The sequence below is a fragment of the Aulostomus chinensis genome, chromosome 15, assembly GCF_037954235.1.
Source record: "Aulostomus chinensis isolate RoL2024-O1b breed Wild chromosome 15, RoL_Achi_v1.0, whole genome shotgun sequence".
Taxonomy (NCBI): Eukaryota; Metazoa; Chordata; class Actinopteri; order Syngnathiformes; family Aulostomidae; genus Aulostomus; species Aulostomus chinensis.
The window spans coordinates 14,308,115-14,327,404 of NC_141334.1; the positions used below are offsets into that span (position 1 = coordinate 14,308,115).

Consider the following 19,290-nt stretch of genomic DNA (forward strand, 5'->3'; position numbering starts at 1 on the left):
GTTGGGAGATTCATCTGCAGAACGGCTCAGGATTTAGTACAAAACTGACTTCATATTCAGAGGCAGGCAGCGACAACAACCAAAATACTCACTGCATTTGCCCTAATTTGCCTATGATGTCATCTTTTTTCTCCATCTCACCTGTGATTGGCTGACTGGAGCAGCATCTGCTCAGTCTCATGGCTAGTGCTTCTAGCTCAAGGTGGAGGCCTCTGTGAATCATGGCTGGTTGTCCTGACAACCCCTGTAATGTCGATTCCTTGTCGGACGTTAATATGGCTGTTCAGAGACAGCGTTCACTCAAATGGAGAATCTGATAATTATAAGAAGGTGGACGGTGACTTTGATTTTTATTTTTTTTTATTGTAACGTGAGCAACTAAGCTGATAGAATGCAATACATTTTGGTAAAAGTGGTATTTTTCTGCATGTATATATATATTAATCTCATGAGATGACTCAAACTTTCTTAAATCTTAGGGATTTTATATATATTGAAAATCAGGATTAATCCCTTACACATCTTTCTTGTGTATAAGAGTTTATCTTAAGCTTTCAGTGTTAAGCCTAAGCTCTGAATACTGTAGTTCAGCTGTGCCATGCAAACATTTCCAAGCGTGGACAAGTGTTTTCTCTGACACTGAGGGTCACTGTATATTAGTACAGTATAGTGTCCAAATGAATCTGCACCAGGTATAAAACAACTAGCGTGAACTTAAAATGGTATTGATCCGTAGATGGAAGCTATTTTACTCTTGTGTTTTGGTCATTTTGTGTTGTTTTCTCAATGCAATACCTTTCAAGAGTTTAAGCCCACTGGAACTATTAATTTGTTGATCTTCCTCTGTACGTGTGACATGTATAAGGATGATTAGGTGAGGTCACAGGGGAGGCAAACATTTGGTTGATGGGGAGGAAATAACTTGGACAGGTCAGCTGTCCATCACAGGTCACAAACAGATGATTAAACACACTCAGACATTTGACAGTTGAACATTTGAAATGAACCTAAATGTCTCTCCCTTCAACAGAGAAGGCACACCGTGACTGTTAAAAATCCAGTTTTTGTCCCTTCTATCAAATCAGCTTGCATCCAGGGAATATTATAGTATAACAATTATCAGGTGCCGTAAAGACTTCTTGTCAGCCACCTTTAGCCAATCAACAGCGGAGGTCATTTATGGAGCCTTCAGCAGAATCTGGACCCACCAGCCAAGAGATCTTTGACCACCAAAACCTTGGAGTACATCTGACTCCTAGTGGACTTTTGAGCCAAATTTGAAGAGATACCATAAAAGCATTGCTGAGATACGATGTTAATGAGAGTGGGATGAACAGATGGATGGACAATCCAGAAACAACCACCTGCCATTGACCCACAATGGAAACACTCCCTGACCGCACCATTTCTTGTTTATCCCCCCCCCCCCTTTAGATTCACGAGTAACAGGTGAAATTAAGAAAGGATTATACATTTGACTTGGATTTACTGGCTTCGTCTGCTCCTTGAAAGGAGCAGGTGCTTTGTTGTGGAACAAACTGGGACGGCTACAATGATTAGAAAGGTCACAGACTTCTAGTGTGTGTGTGTGTGTGTGTGTGTGTGTGTGTGTGTGTGTGTGTGTGTGTGTATGCAGAAATGTACAAAATTTTTTTATACAATATGAAGGTAGAACAATACCCTCATTCATACAGATGTTTGTTACTCTCCACATCAGGTGGAGCAAGAGTTGTGCACTGAGATTAATATGACAGATGTTTATTGTCATTCTTCGGGTTGCATTTTTGTGCGTGTGTTAATTTATAAAGTTATCTAAGAAATGCTTGAGGCTGATCATTTCCAAAAGCTTGGCGGTGAGAGCTCAGACCAGAACAACCTGCAGCAGCAGCAAGGAGGAACATGATTTACTAGCATCCATAGGCTGCTGTCAGCCATCAGGTTTACATAATCAATCCTATAAATATCCGACGAGGCACACAACATCTCTGTGTGGTGACATTTTGTAAGAGTCACGAATTTACTAGTGTTATCAGGAAAATTGCATTCAAAATTAATAAAAAAAAATAACACACACATTTCCTGACCAATTAGAATCTGGGATGATTCTAAAAAAAGAGTTTCAATCTTATTTCTGAGTGTAGAGTTTCTGGGCGCCTTTAACTCAGAACACGTTATGTGAATATTCTCATAAACGCTACACCCACATCGTTGCACATCTTATGTCATTTAACGAGAGTAGATGCGTTGTGTAAAATCCCGAATTAAGTCACAGGCATATTGAAATGAGGAATTTGTGAGTTAATTGGCAGATTTGATTTGGTGGACATAGACAGCATTCATCTTAAAGGGCTAGTTCACCTAAAAATGTAAACTGGGTCATTATCTCCTTACCCTTATACCAGTGGAAGGTGGGGTGAAGTTTTTTTTAGTCCATAAAACATTGCCGGAGGTTCACAAACAATCAGTCTCCCAAACAATTGAAGAGAATGATCCATTTTCAATTTTAAAAAGTACATAATAAAATACTAAAATATCTCGGTGCTGCTCGTCTGCGGAAAGCCAAGTGTCCTTTAGCTCTCAGCCATGGCACCATGTTTTAATGAGGCAGTTTGTTGTGGGCTACAAAACTTTATTTGACCATTTATTTGCAGGAGGGTGAATAGATAATGACTGATTCATCATTTTTCAGTTCAACATTTTGAATTATGTATCCGCAGAGGTCAAAGTACAAGAACAGCAACACAAGGCTGCTTGAACAGTTTTAAACTTGTCTTTACTGCCTCATCCATGTAATTGTATAATGAATTCTACTTCTGCATTCCTTTTTATGGATTCTCAGAAAGTCTTTGCCCTTGAGGGAAAGGGAAATATCACACATTACTGAAGTGTGCTCAACAGGTTTAATGGGTGTGGCGCTTCACAATCCAGTTTAGTCTATTTGATCTAGAGATTCTGTTTGGTTTCCCAACTCCGCAGGACAAACACACTTCCTACCATCTGAACCGTTGCACAGCTTTCTCCTTGCTATATAACCGTGATGATCTCGTGCTCATCCTTTCCTGGTGGTCCTTCGTTTTTAGTCGAATTTGAGATGACGGATTCTTTGGTCTAGGATGAAATAATCGCAGCGCTGACCGATCACTACTCTCTATCAAATTATGGTTCCCATGATCATATTATGCTGGAATTCACAGTACCGCCAGTAGCTTCATGCAGGCTTCACAGGAAATGATGATACATGAGAAGAGTATGTAGGTGAAACTGTCTTCTACTCTGCACAAAGGAGAAATCTCCCATGTGTGTCAGATACATCTCCTGGTAACAACAAGCGAGCAAGCTTCTTAAAGTAAATGGAGACAAAAACAAGTGAAATTACAGAAAGTACTTGATGTAGAATAGTAACATCCATTCTTATGGTCAAAAACACTGTAGCCTACAAAAAAAGCCTATAATTTGTATTTAAAGAGGGTTTTAATATCGTGGCTATGTGCAAAATTCACATCATCGACCACATTTAAATCTGGTGCTCGTTCAGCACAGATTATAACCCAACCCGAAATCTTTTACATTTATCCAAATGCGTGATTTTAACTGATACATTATCATAAATATTCCAGCAGCACAAAGCAGACACAGCTAAACAGAGGAGAGAGGGTTGATAACGGCAGTGTATTAAATGCTTTCCATTTCACTACATCAGATTAACTTCAGTAAGCCCTTCACTGGTAACTTGGCATGTAAAAGATAATGGGTCACGCTCATCCATGCTACATGCACAAACAACTTTTTCAGTGTGGTTGCAGAGTACAGATGACCCCCTCTTCCATCCTCCCTCTCCAGTAGAATCTAATTAAGGTCAGTAAGCCTCTATCCTGCTGATCATGGTTAACCTATCAATGAGTAATACACGGTTTTACAAGAGCTCATTTAGTCTATTCCCTATTTTTTTTTTTTTTTTTTTTTGTCAGAGCAACAGTTATTCAGGCACCGACAGCTAAGCACAGTAATTACAGATTACAGCATGGTTTAATGTAGAGCACTTAACACCTTGGCTGTTTTGCCAAGATTTTAAATGTGCGCTATATTACATGTTACGACCTGCTTATTCAAAGAGGATGCTAAGGCTAAGAGGGAGCTAACAGGGAGTTTTTGGATCATGAGTTCCAGTTTGTGCCATGAAGCATACTTTATCCTTTACACACACGCACACACACACGCACACACACACACACACACATTTTCAATATGGGGATAACGTGTGTCTGTGTTCACATGGAAGTCTCGATTCATTAACATTTTCCCATATTGAAGTCTGCTGAATGTGATGTGTGTGAGATGGTTATTATTTGAACTCAAGAGTAGCCTTCAATCCAGAAATTTTAGAAGATGCCATGATGGATCCTCTCAGGAAAATTACACATCCTACAGGACTGCATATTAAAGAGCAATAAAATCTATACACACAGCCGTCCATGAATTGATTCACACTATAGAATCTGATGTCTATGAAACACAGAGAGCAAGGTGATGAAAATAGGTGTATTCGACATAAATATCATACCTTATTTAAATGAGCCTGGTGAATATTTATGATGACATTTGGTGTGAGTGCAATACAATCCATTTTATGGTTAAATAATTTTGGACTTCACAACAAGCCAAAAAACTGTTCGATGTTATTGTTATATGAAACCATATGGATAAAGGTTAGCAGTGAGAAAAGCAGCACACCAACATACTCCATGCCGATAAAATAGCCATTTTAAATTGAATAAATGGTTATTACGGATCTTTAAAGCAATACTAAAAGTACTCAGACATAGATGGCTCGAGCTTGCAAAGATATTTTTGCTACAGCATCAATTTTTGCTACTCCTGAATGTGGAAAGAGCCAGCCACGTATATTTAGCCTGAAGCTAATAGGGTTTGATGACTAACAACAAAAATTACCTGAAATATCAATTCAAAAAAACTCTCAAGCGTATCATCTGCTATCATCTACGTTATTTTTTGTGTAGCTGCATGCTCAGTAATCCACAAACAATTTCATTTGAGCTAAAAACAAAGCAGCTGCTACATTCAATTGAACATACTTGTTAGCGCTCATTCGTGATGGCACATAACAAGAAGAGTTATGGTTTGTTTCAGGCTCAAATCACACTGTTTTTTGGATTACTGAGCATATGGCTGGAATAAAGAAGATATGGATTAAACCAAATAATAATCCTGAGGGTTCATAAGATGTTTTCAATACTTTTGCTGTCGTTAGCTGTCAATCACCATTAGATTCAAGATGAATATATACAAATCTTCTCTGATATCACAAAGAAAAAATGGAGTAAACATCTTTATGCCCTGAAGACATGTATTTGTAAGTACTTATAAGGTAAAAAAAACAAACAAACAAACAAACAAACACATTTTTGGTGAATTATCTCTTTATTCATGCAGATTTGCTTATTCAGGTATCCAGTGCCAGACATGTCTATAAACACTGGTTTATGTAAAGGTACAGACTTAAAATCTAAACCTACTGAGATTATATATTAATTTGGTTTAACATGACAAGTTCATTGTTCAGTGTTTGAAACATTTGGCAGGAACATCAGCTCTTAAACAGCTGAGAAGATGCCCAGAGCTGCATCTCTGCATGTTGAAAAGGGGTGGAGGGGTAAATGAGAGGCCTCTATGGATTAGACAGAGGGGTTTAATGTGTGGGCTTATAAAGGTCAGCCATTATTCAGTGGTAAGACATCTATCATCAAAGAAAGGCTAGCTCAGTGGTCAGTGGCAGCGATGAAAATATCTTATTTTTAGCACATAGCGGGCAATCTTATATTCATTAACCCCATAGTTGCCTCATCTTTGCACATATTCCTGTTTTTGAATACACCCCACTGCCCTCTTTAACTCTGCCCACTTGCCTGGCCTCAATCAAGCCTTGTGTCAATATTAATCAGTGCATGTCGGCCTCGCACAGGATCATTTATCAACTCTCTGAGGGCAGCACAAACCCCTACCCATGACAACACTGGTCTGAATAAGCCCCTCCCACTGACAGCTGGCTTATTGTGTGTTGTGTCTCTGAGGCAGCCTTGTTTCCCTTTGCTTGGACAGTTCAATAACTAATCTCAACTCAGCCAGCAGCATGTAGTTTTGAAAATCAACACCCGCCACCCAACGGAGAGTGATAATCTGTTGTTGCTGTTGTGTCAACTGATTGGTACAGTAGGTTACCTAGTTAGGTGAAGAGGGGTCAGAAACTGCACACACAAACACTCCAAATAAAAAAAAAGTGAAAATTAAAGCAGACTAATATTTTCACAATTGCTGTTCAGGTTGACTGTATCTTTTCTCCCTCTAGCTCACATGTCCTCAAGACAAATTTATTATTCGGTCATGAATTTTTAATCGGGAAGTATTTCCACCTAACACATCCTCGAGGGCAATTGTGGAATCAAATCAGAACTCTTTCCTATTTAGATATTTAAATTCACAACTGTGTTTTATTCCATCGCCAGCCTGCTCCGCACATGGAACGTTTGTAATCTAATTCACCCAAACGTAGTTTACTCTGAAAATTTACCACATCGATTTAATCAATAGCGTTTCTTTGTGTTTCTGAAGAATAATGTGGCTTGTAATCAAATAATTATATTAAAAAGGTTATCGTGGCATGTGTGCAATTATTCTGGGGAGATTGCAAATGGCATTTTATTGTCCCTCGCAGTAATGAAACTGAGGTCTCCATCCATCAGTTCATGTATCTGTCACATGTCAGACACTCAGTCCTAACAAAGCTCAGTGGGTTTGGTGCTAATTTCTGAAAGGGCACTAAACTTCCTATTAAGTGAATAATAAGTATGAAACAGAATGTATCCTTATTATAACAGGTCTTCATATGGAGGGTTATCAAATTCAAGTTTTTGTTATGATGCATCTTCACACATCAGTTTGAAGACAATGATCTTGAAGTCACCACTTGGTCAACGGTCATTTAGAATGACATCACACATAAAATCTAACCCAGGCTGGAAGCAGAAGAGTTGCCCTGATGTTGCTTCACACGAGGCACGCGAGTAGCCCCCCGTCCTCCGTCGCATGTAGGCTAATGAACAGCAGGCTCGTGCTCTTGATGCAGGAGCCTTTTGGGCCACAAGAACCATGTGTACTCACTGCTTTCTGCTTGGACACACACAAACAATAGCACACGTCTGGAGAGTTTGGGGCCCAAGCCCTGAGGAAGGGCAGATGGTGCTCGGGATCGAGGACCGCACCCCTATTACCATGAGAAAAGAGAGTGACAGAGGCGGAGGAACAGGTACCCTCTCTATCCCTTTTCTACACAGATTAGTGTGTGTGTGTAGCCAACACTGAGTCTGATTTAGAACCCAATTAGCAGGCACATGCTGTCAGCTCAAAAACAGAGAGTATCAAGTGTGCAAATCCATTTTTTTTAAATGCCATCTACAGTTGCATAAAAAATGCACCATTTTCTTATCTATATTTAAGAGCTCCAGTTTATCATTTATTTAAGAAACTTCATATCCATGTGCCATGTTGTCTTACAAAAGTAAATGATTTGAGATCTTTTTATCTAAATATTTGAGGCTTCATTAGAGCTGACTTTGTGTGTGTGTGCACGTGTGAATCTCCAGTTCCTGCTGTGTATTGAGAGGTTGTATAAACACTCAAGTATTTAAGTGTCAGCAGGTTGTATAAATAGAAAAATGTGAATAAATCTCAGATTAAGTGGACGTACTTACAGGGTTTTCATTTTTGCTAAAAGACATCAGCTGGATGAACAGGATTTAACAAGGAAGAGACCGATGTCAAAATCTCTGAGGTGATGTTATTTACAATGCTTAAACGTGGTTGCTGTTAAAAATCAAGCATATAAGTTAGCCACTAGAGTAGTTTTGTGTGTGTGTGCGTGTGTGCACGTGTGTGTGTGTGTGTGTGTAACAATGCCGATGGTGAAATGTCATTGATCTTACCCAATTTTAGAAAAAGATTAGTTGTAGTAAGTAGAAGTAACAGACGATTTTTTGATGAAAAAGGAAATAAAGAGGACAGCATTTCAGGATTTTACTTTATTGAAGGCCTTCTAGATGACTCACCAAATTATTAATGTGTTCCACAGACTGCTTAGAAATAATAAAAAAAAACAATAAGAAAAACTTTTAGTCAGTGGAGTGGTTTAGAAAAGCTGAGGAAAGTGATCAAACGGGATCTTTACATTTATAATAATGTGCAAATTGCAACATTGCATTCAAAATTTAGAAAAAAAATATTCAAGAATAGGTGGCACAGTGGTGCAGTGGTCAGCACTGTTTTCACTGCAAGAAGGTTCCAGGTTCGATCCCCTGCTCAGGCACAGGATCTTTCTGTGTGGAGTCTCCACGTTCTCCCTGTTCCTGTGTGGGTTCTCTCTGGTACTCCAGCTTCCTCCCACAGTCCAAAGACATCAAGAGAGGACGAGGCTGATTGATACTCTAAATTGACTGTAGGTGTGACTGTGAGTGTGAATGGTTGTCTGTCTCTATGTCTTGGCCCTGAGATGGACTGGTGACCTGTCCAGGGTGAACCCCGTCTCAAGCCTGACGGCTGCTGGGATAGGCTCCAGCCCCCTATGACCCTTAACAGGATAAGTGGTAGAAAATGGATGGATATTAAGAATAATGTTAATAGTGACCAGTATTCCTTAAAAGATGTGTTTTACAGTGATAGTGGTGGTGAGTTTCAACCAGTGTGCAGCATAAATATTTAACTCAAGTTTTGTCTCCCCCTAGTGTTTTTTTGAAGGATAACAGTCCTCCCCACTAAATTCAAGTTTGCTGACAGGCTCATACAATATTTAACTTTATGTATCTTTGTGTAATTACAGTGTATATGGTGAAATCAGCGTACAAGCTCTTAAAAGATATTGCTAAATAAATCAGGAGGTTTAGGACAGCAATATAGTTGCTTACATTGAATAGATATTCAAAAAACATTCATTACTGAGTTTATCTTCCATAACTTCTGTCAACTAAGCTGAAACATCAAGACTAAATCTTTATTTTGGCCTATTTTGGATTCATCACACTGGACCACCACGATGTCGTACTTATGCCATTTTCCTTCACCAGGATTGTTTCACCATGATGAAACTGGAAACTGGTCGCTTTGGTGGAAGTGGAGTGTGTTTACTTGAGTTTCCAGTGAAGCTGCAGAGGTCCTTTACCGTGTGCGTGCTCTGACATAATTAAACTGCCACTATAAAACTCACATCTGTCGGAGCAATTATTTACAGACCTTCATTGGTTATTCTTGGAGCAAAATATCTGACTTTAACCTGCACTGATGAACAACAAATAGCTCCAGGAATTTGTGTACTTATGAATGTGCAACCTCATTTTACTCTATGATCATAAAGGCGGCTGGCACAGCTTCCCCTACTTCCAAGGTCCAAAGAAATACAAACTGATTGTAAAACAGCTTTTATGGTACCTATTTCACAAGCTCACGGTTGTATAACCACTAACCCATTATAGAATATACATTTAAGAGTGGAAAAACTTCCTAGACCAGGATAAATCTGGTGCTTCAACACATTTGTGGAATGAAGCGAAAGCTGTGAGGTTGTTTTAAAGGAAAGATTTAATCTAATTTAATCTGAAACTGACATGATGCAAAGTTCCGGTTCAGAGTGCCATCATTTAATGTGTTACATTCAGACCATCCTAGTTCTGTGCAAAATTTCAGTTTGACGATTAATTCAAATTGCACCCCACAGAGAAGATGAACAAAGTTTGATACATTTTGGCATTAAGCTTTCTTAATCTTAAAACTGCAAGAGGCTGCTACCATTTCATTTTGTCATAGCGGCTTGAATTCTTGTTCTCAATCCAATTCTTACACTTTGCATATATTAAGAAAGACAAGGAAAAGCAACTCAGTATGTTAGTGGAATAATCTGAAATACTGAAACATGTTCATGCCCTTGAAAGGATTAAGGTGGAGTTGCAGACAGGGAGGTCTTGCTCTATGATAAGAATACTGAGGAGAAGACTGTTTACACTACATTGAATGCTTACTTTTCTGCATTGTAATGAAAGATTGATACGACTCCACAATTTTGAGGGAAAAAAATTATCTGATAATTCAATTGCAATCCGATTTGCAATATGAGAACGAGTGAAAGGATATTGCTTTATTAATTTATTTCAACCTAATTATCGCTCATTTTGATCTCAGAACTGTGAATACTATTTTGTTTATTTCATACTTAAGTGGATGCTTTTTTTTTGCACCTGTGTGTGTGCATGCATGTGTTTGTGTGTTTTGTTGAATTTATCCTGTCTTGCATATGATTTGAAAGCTCAGCACATCAGCTGATTTTTAAATGCGCTGTAGCAATAAATCTGTCTCGACTTCATCCACTGTGCAACTGTAGTTCATAATACACATAAAACAAAGCACCAAATATAAGTCTGTCAATTTATTTATGTGTGTGGCCTAATTTCATATATCATCAAAACTGTAACGTTATTACGGATTAAAATGTAATAAAATCAACAATGAATTTCGAATACTGACAAGCAAGTTACATTTATTTTTTAAATTTATTTTCGAAAATGTGAAAATAGTAGTTGTCCGCGTCTCCGATAACAGTTTTTTTTGTTTTTGTTTTTTTTGTTTTTTTAAGTTTGTGTTAGTACAGGAAAATATAGTGTAGCGCATCACCCGTGGATACTGGTAGTGAGATATCCCCACCCCCGCCGTCTTGAGCTTCAGCTTGGAGCCCGGATGCACCGCCATGCCGACTCTATCAGTAAATGGAATAATTTATTCACCAACCTGCTGTTGACTGAAGAAGTCGTCAACACAGGGAGGGGAACAGAATACCCTAAACAGCGGACGGACCAGCACGGAATCCCCGCAGCGTGTTTACTGGTGTGTTTGCCTCGGTTGCGTTGATGCAGGGACACTTGTGTGCTAGCTAGCTAAGCTAACGTTAGCTCGAGTCAGGGGAGTGCTGGGTAGTGACAGTCCGGCCGGAGGCGGGGAGAGCGCGAGGTGAGACTGTTATTTGGATGGTGACTACACTGGTAACTGTACGCGAATAGGTGGCCATCTGGTTGATAGTATCACTTTCATAAATGTGACTCACAGCAGTAGTGGAGTCCTCGGGGAGCAGCGAATCCAGGTGAGTACTTAACCGTTTGTCTAAGGTTTTTTTGGCTGGACGAGAACGTTTATTCGACGTTTCAACCCACTGGCCCGCGTCAGTGAAGCTAAGAGCTAGCTTGCTAACTAGATAACTGTCCAGCACAGGAGTCAAACTTTTCAGGTCATTAACCCCTGCATAGATGTCACATCCTCAGTCTGATAATGGTTAAATGGAGGCCGGGCGGAAAAAGTAGACTTTATTAATAAAGAGTATGTTAGGAAAAGAGTGAAATGTTAGGGGTTATATTATGTGTTTTGTTACAGAAGTATGAAATCATTTTAGAGAGATAAGCCAGCAGAGATATAAGCCCACTTTTCAGGTCTGTAAGTCTAGCAATATGTAGGCATCTTATTTTAAATTATTTCATTACAATCTAAAGATTTTGCTGTGCAGTTATGTCAAGATTTATTTTTTTTTAACAAATGTTGTCACTCTTCTCTTTTAGATTCTAGAACGTTTCCATGTCTGTGTCGGCTCTGGAAACCAAACACAATGTCTGTTGATGAAGATACTGTAAAAACTGGCAGTCCACAGGCCAGCTCCACTTCATCTCTGCAGCTCTCAGAATGTACTGGAAGTTACAGTGGTGTATCTGTAATGGTGGAGGGTACGGCAGCAACCCCTGACTTAGCAGCTGCATGTCCGGTCCTGGGCACTGCATCCTCACCGAAACATAGCAACACCACTGATGCCCATGTAGACAGTGCTGGACAGAGAGCTAGAGGGAACGAGAACAACAATATCAATCGCCGGAACAGCTTTCATCATTCCAAACAGCAGCAACAAATGAAAGTGACAAAACGTCGAAACACATCTAACTTTAGTTTCAAGCATCCAACATCTGGTAAGAAGAGACGAAGGGCAAACTCTGAGAGTGACTCCGTCCTGCCCACCAACTTCCTCTTAGGTGGTAACATATTTGACCCGCTCAATCTCAACAGCCTGCTGGATGAGGACGTCAACAGGGCACTGAACGCAGAGACTCCTAAATCCTCCCCTCTGCCAGCAAAGAGTCGAGACCCAGTGGAGATCCTCATCCCAAGGGACATCACAGATCCACTGAACCTAAACAGCTGCATAGCAGATAGCGGTTTTTTGGTGTCCCCTTATAAGAGTGGTGGTAGAAAGAGACATCGGAACAGACACCATGGGGGAGGCGGAGGCAGTGGTGGTGGTGGGATTTCAACCACACAGATGAACCTTACAGAATCAGGAAAAAATGAGGTTAAAGCTGGAGCTGCCTTGCCAGTTTCAGGTATGTTAACATCATGTTCTGCACTAGAGGTCTCAAAAGAGGCTGACAGTTTCTCTAGGGTTCCAGGGGAGCGTGAGCACACATTTGACATCACAACCAGCACCAAGGAGGAGACAACATCTGTACCTATGGAGGATTCCACTTCTTCCATATCAGGGGGATCTAACCAGCACACAAGCAGACGCAAGCGGAGGCGAAACTCTGGCAAAATGGAGCCCCCGGTAACACATTCTACCCCTGTTGGAAAGTCTGAAAGGAGTATGGGGGCATCAAGAAATTCTCAGTCCTTCCACACACCAAGGAGTGGTCCTAGATTTGGATCAGGAGGTCGCCAGCACCAACAGTCCTACAACCAGTCAAAGGACCAACAGAGGAAGAAGTTCCAGTATGGGAACTACAACAAGTATTATGGCTACCGTAACCCAAGTGCCAGTGAGGATCCTCGGATACGTGTGTTTCGTCCAGAGTGGTTTGAAGGTAAACATGTACTGGATTTGGGGTGCAACTCGGGCCACGTTACACTCTATATTGCCAAAATGCTAAGACCTGCTCGCATACTTGGCTTGGACATAGACAGTGGCCTTGTACATGCAGCCCGAAAGAATATAAGACATTATCTCTCGGAGCTGCAGACCCAAGAGGCCAGGCGTGCCACCCAGGAGAAAAAGGGCACCAAACAGGATGAGAGCTCTGGAAACGAGAGTAATACAGGCAGTGGACGGTACTATAATAAAGCCGAGAACAGGGAGGAAAATGGGAAACCGGTGGAAGGAGAGCGTGGCCTTGCAGAGGCTGTAAATGACAATGACTCCTGTCACACAGATGACACAGGGACCCAGAGGCAGGACAGCAAAACAGAGGAAATGGAGCAGGAAGATTGTGATTCGCCCCCCGCTGATCACTCTATGAGCTGCTCTTTCCCTTTGTCCCTTCGGATCTCCAGGGGGCCCATCGCTGCACCTCCTCTTACAGAAACATCCACCGCACAGCCTGGGGAGTTCCCCTCAAATGTGTCCTTCGTCAAGGTAAGACGGCATCCCCCTTGTGAGTTTTTGGTTGTGCGAGTACAACATGTTTGTCACTACACAATTAGTCACAGTACATCTATGTCATCTTTTGATTTAATTAGGATTTGTACATATACAAACAAGCCATTTTAAAACATGACATGGAAAGATAAATGTTACAGCACACACTTAAGTTTTCCGCAGAGATGTTGTTATAATTTGGTGCATGAGCGTCTCCTGTGACATGATGATGATGATGATGATGATGATCATCATCATCATCATCATCATCATCATCTTTTACCTTCACACACCATCATCTGTCCCATTTTCACGTGCATGATCTGGACCAAAACGTGATATTAACTTTACAACTAAAAATTAAATAGTGACTGAATCCAGCACGTAAACTGTATGATTTATCAGCATGTTATACAGTTCATATTGTGAAATAATACCAGTAAGCCACACTAGATGTTTGACTGCAAAACATGGAAAGTTCACTTGTTGTTGTTTTTTTAAAGATTGAAAAGGTCCAACAAATTGAATTATTTTAAGTAGCATGAGGCAGTCTTTGGAAATTTCTCACATTCACCCAATATCCAACGACATATCATTGTCAGCTGCACTGGTGGGGGGGTGTGTCGGATGATTTTATGTTGTAGAAATAAAGCATAAATGGAGTTTGAGGGCTTCCCTGTTGCTATGGTTACACATAGCCACCACATTCATTTAGATGGTGATCAGACTGTTTGTCTGGAGGTAATTGGTAGGTGTTTGTGAATTAGGAATTAATGGACACCCAGCAGCCAATCAGATTACAGTATTCACCCAGACCATAGCATAATGTATTTTAAATACATTCTTAACTCACTCTTGGCTGGAATTAATCAGGGTTTAGCTCGTGAAGGTTAGTAAAATAACATAGAGTCTTTTTATAGTTACATTTTATCAAAAGGAAGCAGTATTTTTTTGTCCACCCACACATTTCTGTTTGTTCCAGAGTTTCTGATCAGAGACTGACTATTCTCTCAGGGTTGCAGCAGTGAAAGATGGAAGCAACAAAGAGGAAGCAGTCTGTCTTTTTTATCAGAATTGGTCCTGTGACCTGAATTGATACATTTTAAATGGAATCAGCCCATCATGTACCACTCTAGGCTGAGAATTTAAAAAGATAATTTAAGAAGCGTGTCTCTTTTCAATACAAATGTTTCTCATCAAGGCATGGGTAGTATTTTTCTGGATTCTATTGAAATTTAGACACTCTACTGGCCTTGCAGGCTTTGTGTAGGCAGCTGCAAGAATGAATGAGTGAAATGGAAATAAAAAAAACAGCATCCTCTCCTCTTATGAGCATTAAAGCTGATGGCAGTGCAGCAGAGGGCCTATCCTTAAAATAACAGAAAACCCTTCATGACAAGCACCTGAGCCCCCACTGCTTCACGCGTATGAAGTCTGGAGAGTTTAGAAAATGCTTAATTTCAACTATTAAGTGTTCAAAGTAAGTTGGAATACGTTCCATGAGTGTTTTTGACCCATTATATTAACTCTCAAACAGTGTGAACCCTGTAACCTGAAAGTTTTATTTTTTTTGTATCAAGCATTTTATAGACATTTTTGTAGGGATTCCCAGGAAGCCTATTTGATTCTCTACAGCTGGTGTTTTTATCCCCATATTGCACACACTATATTTAACATAAATAGAAAATGCAGAGGCCAAATATATTACCCGTGATGAGCAGATGAATAATATTTTTGGCATGGGCGATGGAGCAAACCTTAGTTTTTATTATCCTTAAACCCTCAGTACCGAGTTGTCCTGTTAAGGCCATGTTTCTCACTGCGCTCCTCTATCCTCTCTCCTTCAGGCCAATTATGTGCTGGAGGACGATAACCTTATTTTGACCCAGCGGCCAGAGTACGACGTGATCCTGTGTCTTAGCGTTACAAAATGGGTTCACCTGAATTGGGGGGACAGTGGCCTGAAGCGGCTCTTCAAGAGAGTCTACAGGCATCTCCGTCCTGGAGGCATGTTCATCCTGGAGCCACAGCCCTGGGAGTCCTATGTCAGGAGGAAGAAGCTGACTGTAAGAAACTCCAGATTATTGGGGATGTTGTGAAAATGTCTGTGAAATGACCTGAAACCACCTAACACTGACTTAGTTCTCTGAAGAGCCCTTGACAGTCAACATTTATTTAAATTTAATGTGTTTTAATGTTTTGTTAAACCTTGTAGCTTGTCATTCACATGTTGGTACACTTTGACATTTATTCCTCCACTTATTTTACACGTGCTGAACAAAATGTTTTATCGTAAAAGTTTTCCTCAACAGGATGACAGTAGAATCGTATTGTTGAAAATACATTGTGCATGACACCTGTTTTCTCTCTCTCACTCCTCAGGATAATATTAACAGGAATTATCAGAGCATTCGACTCAAACCTGATCAGTTTTCATCGTACCTTACAAATGTCGTGGGCTTCACCAGTTTTGAGAACCTCGGGACCCCCAAGTCATCGATAAAAGGTAATTCATTCATTCGTCAGAAACTGTAAGATGCTCAACATGAGATTCTCCACCGTAGCTTGACACCATCTTCAACTTTCCTCTCAACAAAAACAACAGGTTTCCAGAGGCCAATCTATGTATTTCACAAATGACCGCTTCTGCCTTGAAGATCATTGAATGTGAGTAGCCTCAACCACCACCATACACACAAACCAGCCAGCTGCCTCGGGACTGTCGCGCCAGCTTCACAGATGACGAAGGTGATGTTTCATAAAGGAGACGGGGGACCAAAACTGGGATTCATTTTGCTACGATATCAGTCACAAAGAGGCAACTATCAAAATTTTCTGTCGACAAGATACTGGAGGAAGTTTATGGAGTGAGATCAGGTGGGACTCTTTGATATGAACATGGAGCTAGACCTGATGGTTTGGCCGGACTATTCTAGTGCTAATGAGGCCCCAGTTTGATGCACGGCCATAACATGTGTTTGAATATCTTTGGCCATATATCTTTTACTTTTATAACTCTGTTCTGTACCACCATGCATATTAGGGCTGGGCGCTTGGGCAGAATCTTCCAATTGGCCACAAATGCCTCTCTTTTACTAGTGATAGAAGGTACTTGCCATGTGAGCCCACTGTGTGTTGCATCTGCAAAAACTGCAGTATACCACTGGATGACAAAGCCATTAAACTGGTCTGATACTGGTGTGAAAAGCCACTCTGGGCTGCAGGTGATTTATTAGACGCAGTGTAGGACCGTTAATATTGACACTTCCATTGCAGCTACTGATGGCATTGAATTAGTGATTTTGGAGGCTAAATAACTGAAGCCTTGAATCATTTTCAAGCAGATATGTAAATCCACATATTTTGGTGATGTATTTTTTTTTGTTTGTTTTTATATCAGCCAAATAAAGTCCATCAGCCTTAAAGTCAGCTTCTACTTAGCTGATGTGTTTGCCCCATCTCCCAACCCTAATGTATCGTTTGTTATGATTTTGCAAAATGCAGCGAAGAGCAGAGTGAAACCAGCCGTGAAATTGTATGCTATTTTAGATATGACAAGATTGCACAAATTTAAAAGCTACATGAGTCAAAAGTGACTGGATTAAGTGATAAAGACACTCTAAACAGTCAAAAATAAGTCAGTCAGTGTCCCACTAAGTCAAAACATTAAGTGTTTTTCAGCATAACATGGAGAAAGGGTTTATTTACCACCATTTGAAATAAAAAAAGAATTGTGGCTGCTTTGAGTGTTTCGAGTTGAAAAAAAATTCCGCAGCAACAAATCACTTCATGGGTTCTTGAAGCCTTTTTTTTGTTTGTTTGTTTTTGATGCTCCATCCCAATGGTAGGGGGCACATTTGAGCTACGATGACACCCCTGTGTTGGATCAGCTCAAGATAACTCAGTACAAACTGAGACCATGGGGACAATATTTTGCAAGGTCAATCTCTCGCATGCAGTGATCCGTTGTTAAATGACAGTTAAGCCATAAATCTACCCTGTACTGTATTCTGTCTATAATTTCCTTCTTGAGATCAGGATAAGAATGTAAATTAGTGAAATTGAGTTTCTGCAGCATCTTGAAGAATCTATAAATGACACACGTAGACTCTGTGATCAGATAATAATGAGGCATTAATTCAAACCTGATCAGACACTTTTAAGTACTCTGGTGTTTTTCTAACATCTGAGTTGGAAACATCCACAATGGATTTTTCCGACATTTTACCAAATTTCAATAGTAGTATGCCGTTTGTATCGAAGAGCTGACAAAATATTTTGGGGGTTTCTAGCTCTTGGATTTGACACAAGGGCAAAATAAGATAAAATGCTGTTGTTATCACCTTGAACTTTGACCTATTGTGGTCAAACTCTTCTAAGTTACAGGCAGTCATTCTTGTCTGATTGTATCTGTTTTAACGTGCACTGCTCATCTACAATGCTCACTCTTCATCGGCTGAGACGGGAACACTTTTTTTTTTTGGTGACTGGTTTATTAACATTCTTGGGGAGGAGATGATGGAGGAAATAGTTGTACGTTTCTATTTTTAGTAACCGATCAATGTAAATACGTTTGCAATTTTTTTTTTCATGTTGTCAATATTGAAGTTCATTACTGCTTTTGTCATTTTTTTTTTGTAGGTTTTTTTTTTTTTCTCAGATGTTTTTCTTGCCAATGTATGTGTTAGAGGAGTTTTGTCTCTAAAGGATGGCTGATCCAGCTTTGTAACAACAAATGTACATTGCAATGTTTGGATGTTTGCTTTGTTCTCCTTTTGGCAGGCACATGAATTATTAGATTAGCACCTTTTTTTTTTTTTTATAAACTTGTTTGCAAGGAGCATTCGTGTCAATGCACTCTCATTTCTCTTCATTTGACATTTTAAAAGCTTTCCAAGTACAAAAACCACTTTTTCTAACCCATTTTTCAGAAGTTTTGGGACAGTGATCGATTCAGAAAAACAAAGGACATAAAATCACACCTTCCTCCTGAGCTGAGACAATCAGATTCTCATTCTACAGCTGGAATACCAAGGGCATTATTAAGTTTTATTTCTCCTCCTGCTGGGCACAAAATGAGCATTTTTATTTGCAAAACAAAGATTGCACCTTACTGTCTCAGCACTGGCACCGTCAGTACAGGTATCCAAGATGAATTGAGTTGTCGTTGACGGTGCTGTATAAACTGTTCGTACTCTTCTTGAGCTGTTGCACTCGTGTGCACAGTTACGTTTTTTTTTTTTTTTTGCCTTTTCATTGAGGGGAAGTGCACAAAGGACAAGACGTAACAACCCTTGTTGTATTTTGTACCTGTGGGAAATTTCATGTTTCTCTAAACTATTTGCTAATACGGTTGGGAATAATGGACAAATCTGCACATAGACAGACAGACAGACAGACAGATTGCTTTATTAATTCCTTTTGGACGTTCCACCAGGGAAATTGCAATCTTTGACACAGTCACAGCACTGTTACCATAAAGGTAAAAAGAATAGACATAGATAGGACTGTGGTAGTGCTTGAAGTGTAATTCTGCCCATTTTTAGCTTAAAAACATCTTTTTGAATCAAATTCTGGGTATAATTCTGCGTTTTGAAAGTTCGCATAGCGTCACTGCTGTTATTTTTCTAATTTTATTCCTTTTAAATGGACTTTACATGTAAACCAGAGACCTCCTGTAAGAGGAGGTCGTTACTCTTTAGTTGTCTGGCTTTGGTTTGTTTTGCTAAATTGCTGGTAATTTTTTCCCCATCTACAACAAAGCAAAATCAGTGTACTTAATGATAACTTGA

At 39.9% G+C, this 19,290-nt stretch overlaps 1 protein-coding gene across 2 annotated transcripts; it reads left to right on the forward strand.

Moving 5' to 3' along the window:
* The first annotated feature begins 10,647 nt into the window (after positions 1–10,647).
* Positions 10,648–18,494, forward strand: mepcea (methylphosphate capping enzyme a). Of its 2 annotated transcripts, none has more exons than XM_086178965.1 (5): positions 10,648–10,938; positions 11,661–13,495; positions 15,346–15,564; positions 15,881–16,004; positions 16,104–18,494. In XM_086178965.1, the coding sequence occupies exons 2-5, from the start codon at positions 11,708–11,710 to the stop codon at positions 16,136–16,138; spliced, it is 2,166 nt and encodes a 721-aa protein (XP_086035091.1). In that variant the 5' UTR covers positions 10,648–10,938; positions 11,661–11,707; the 3' UTR covers positions 16,139–18,494. The 2 variants fall into 2 exon arrangements, with proteins under 2 accessions (XP_086035091.1, XP_086035090.1); XM_086178964.1 differs by having other exon boundaries at positions 10,649–11,191.
* The last annotated feature ends 796 nt before the right edge of the window (positions 18,495–19,290 follow it).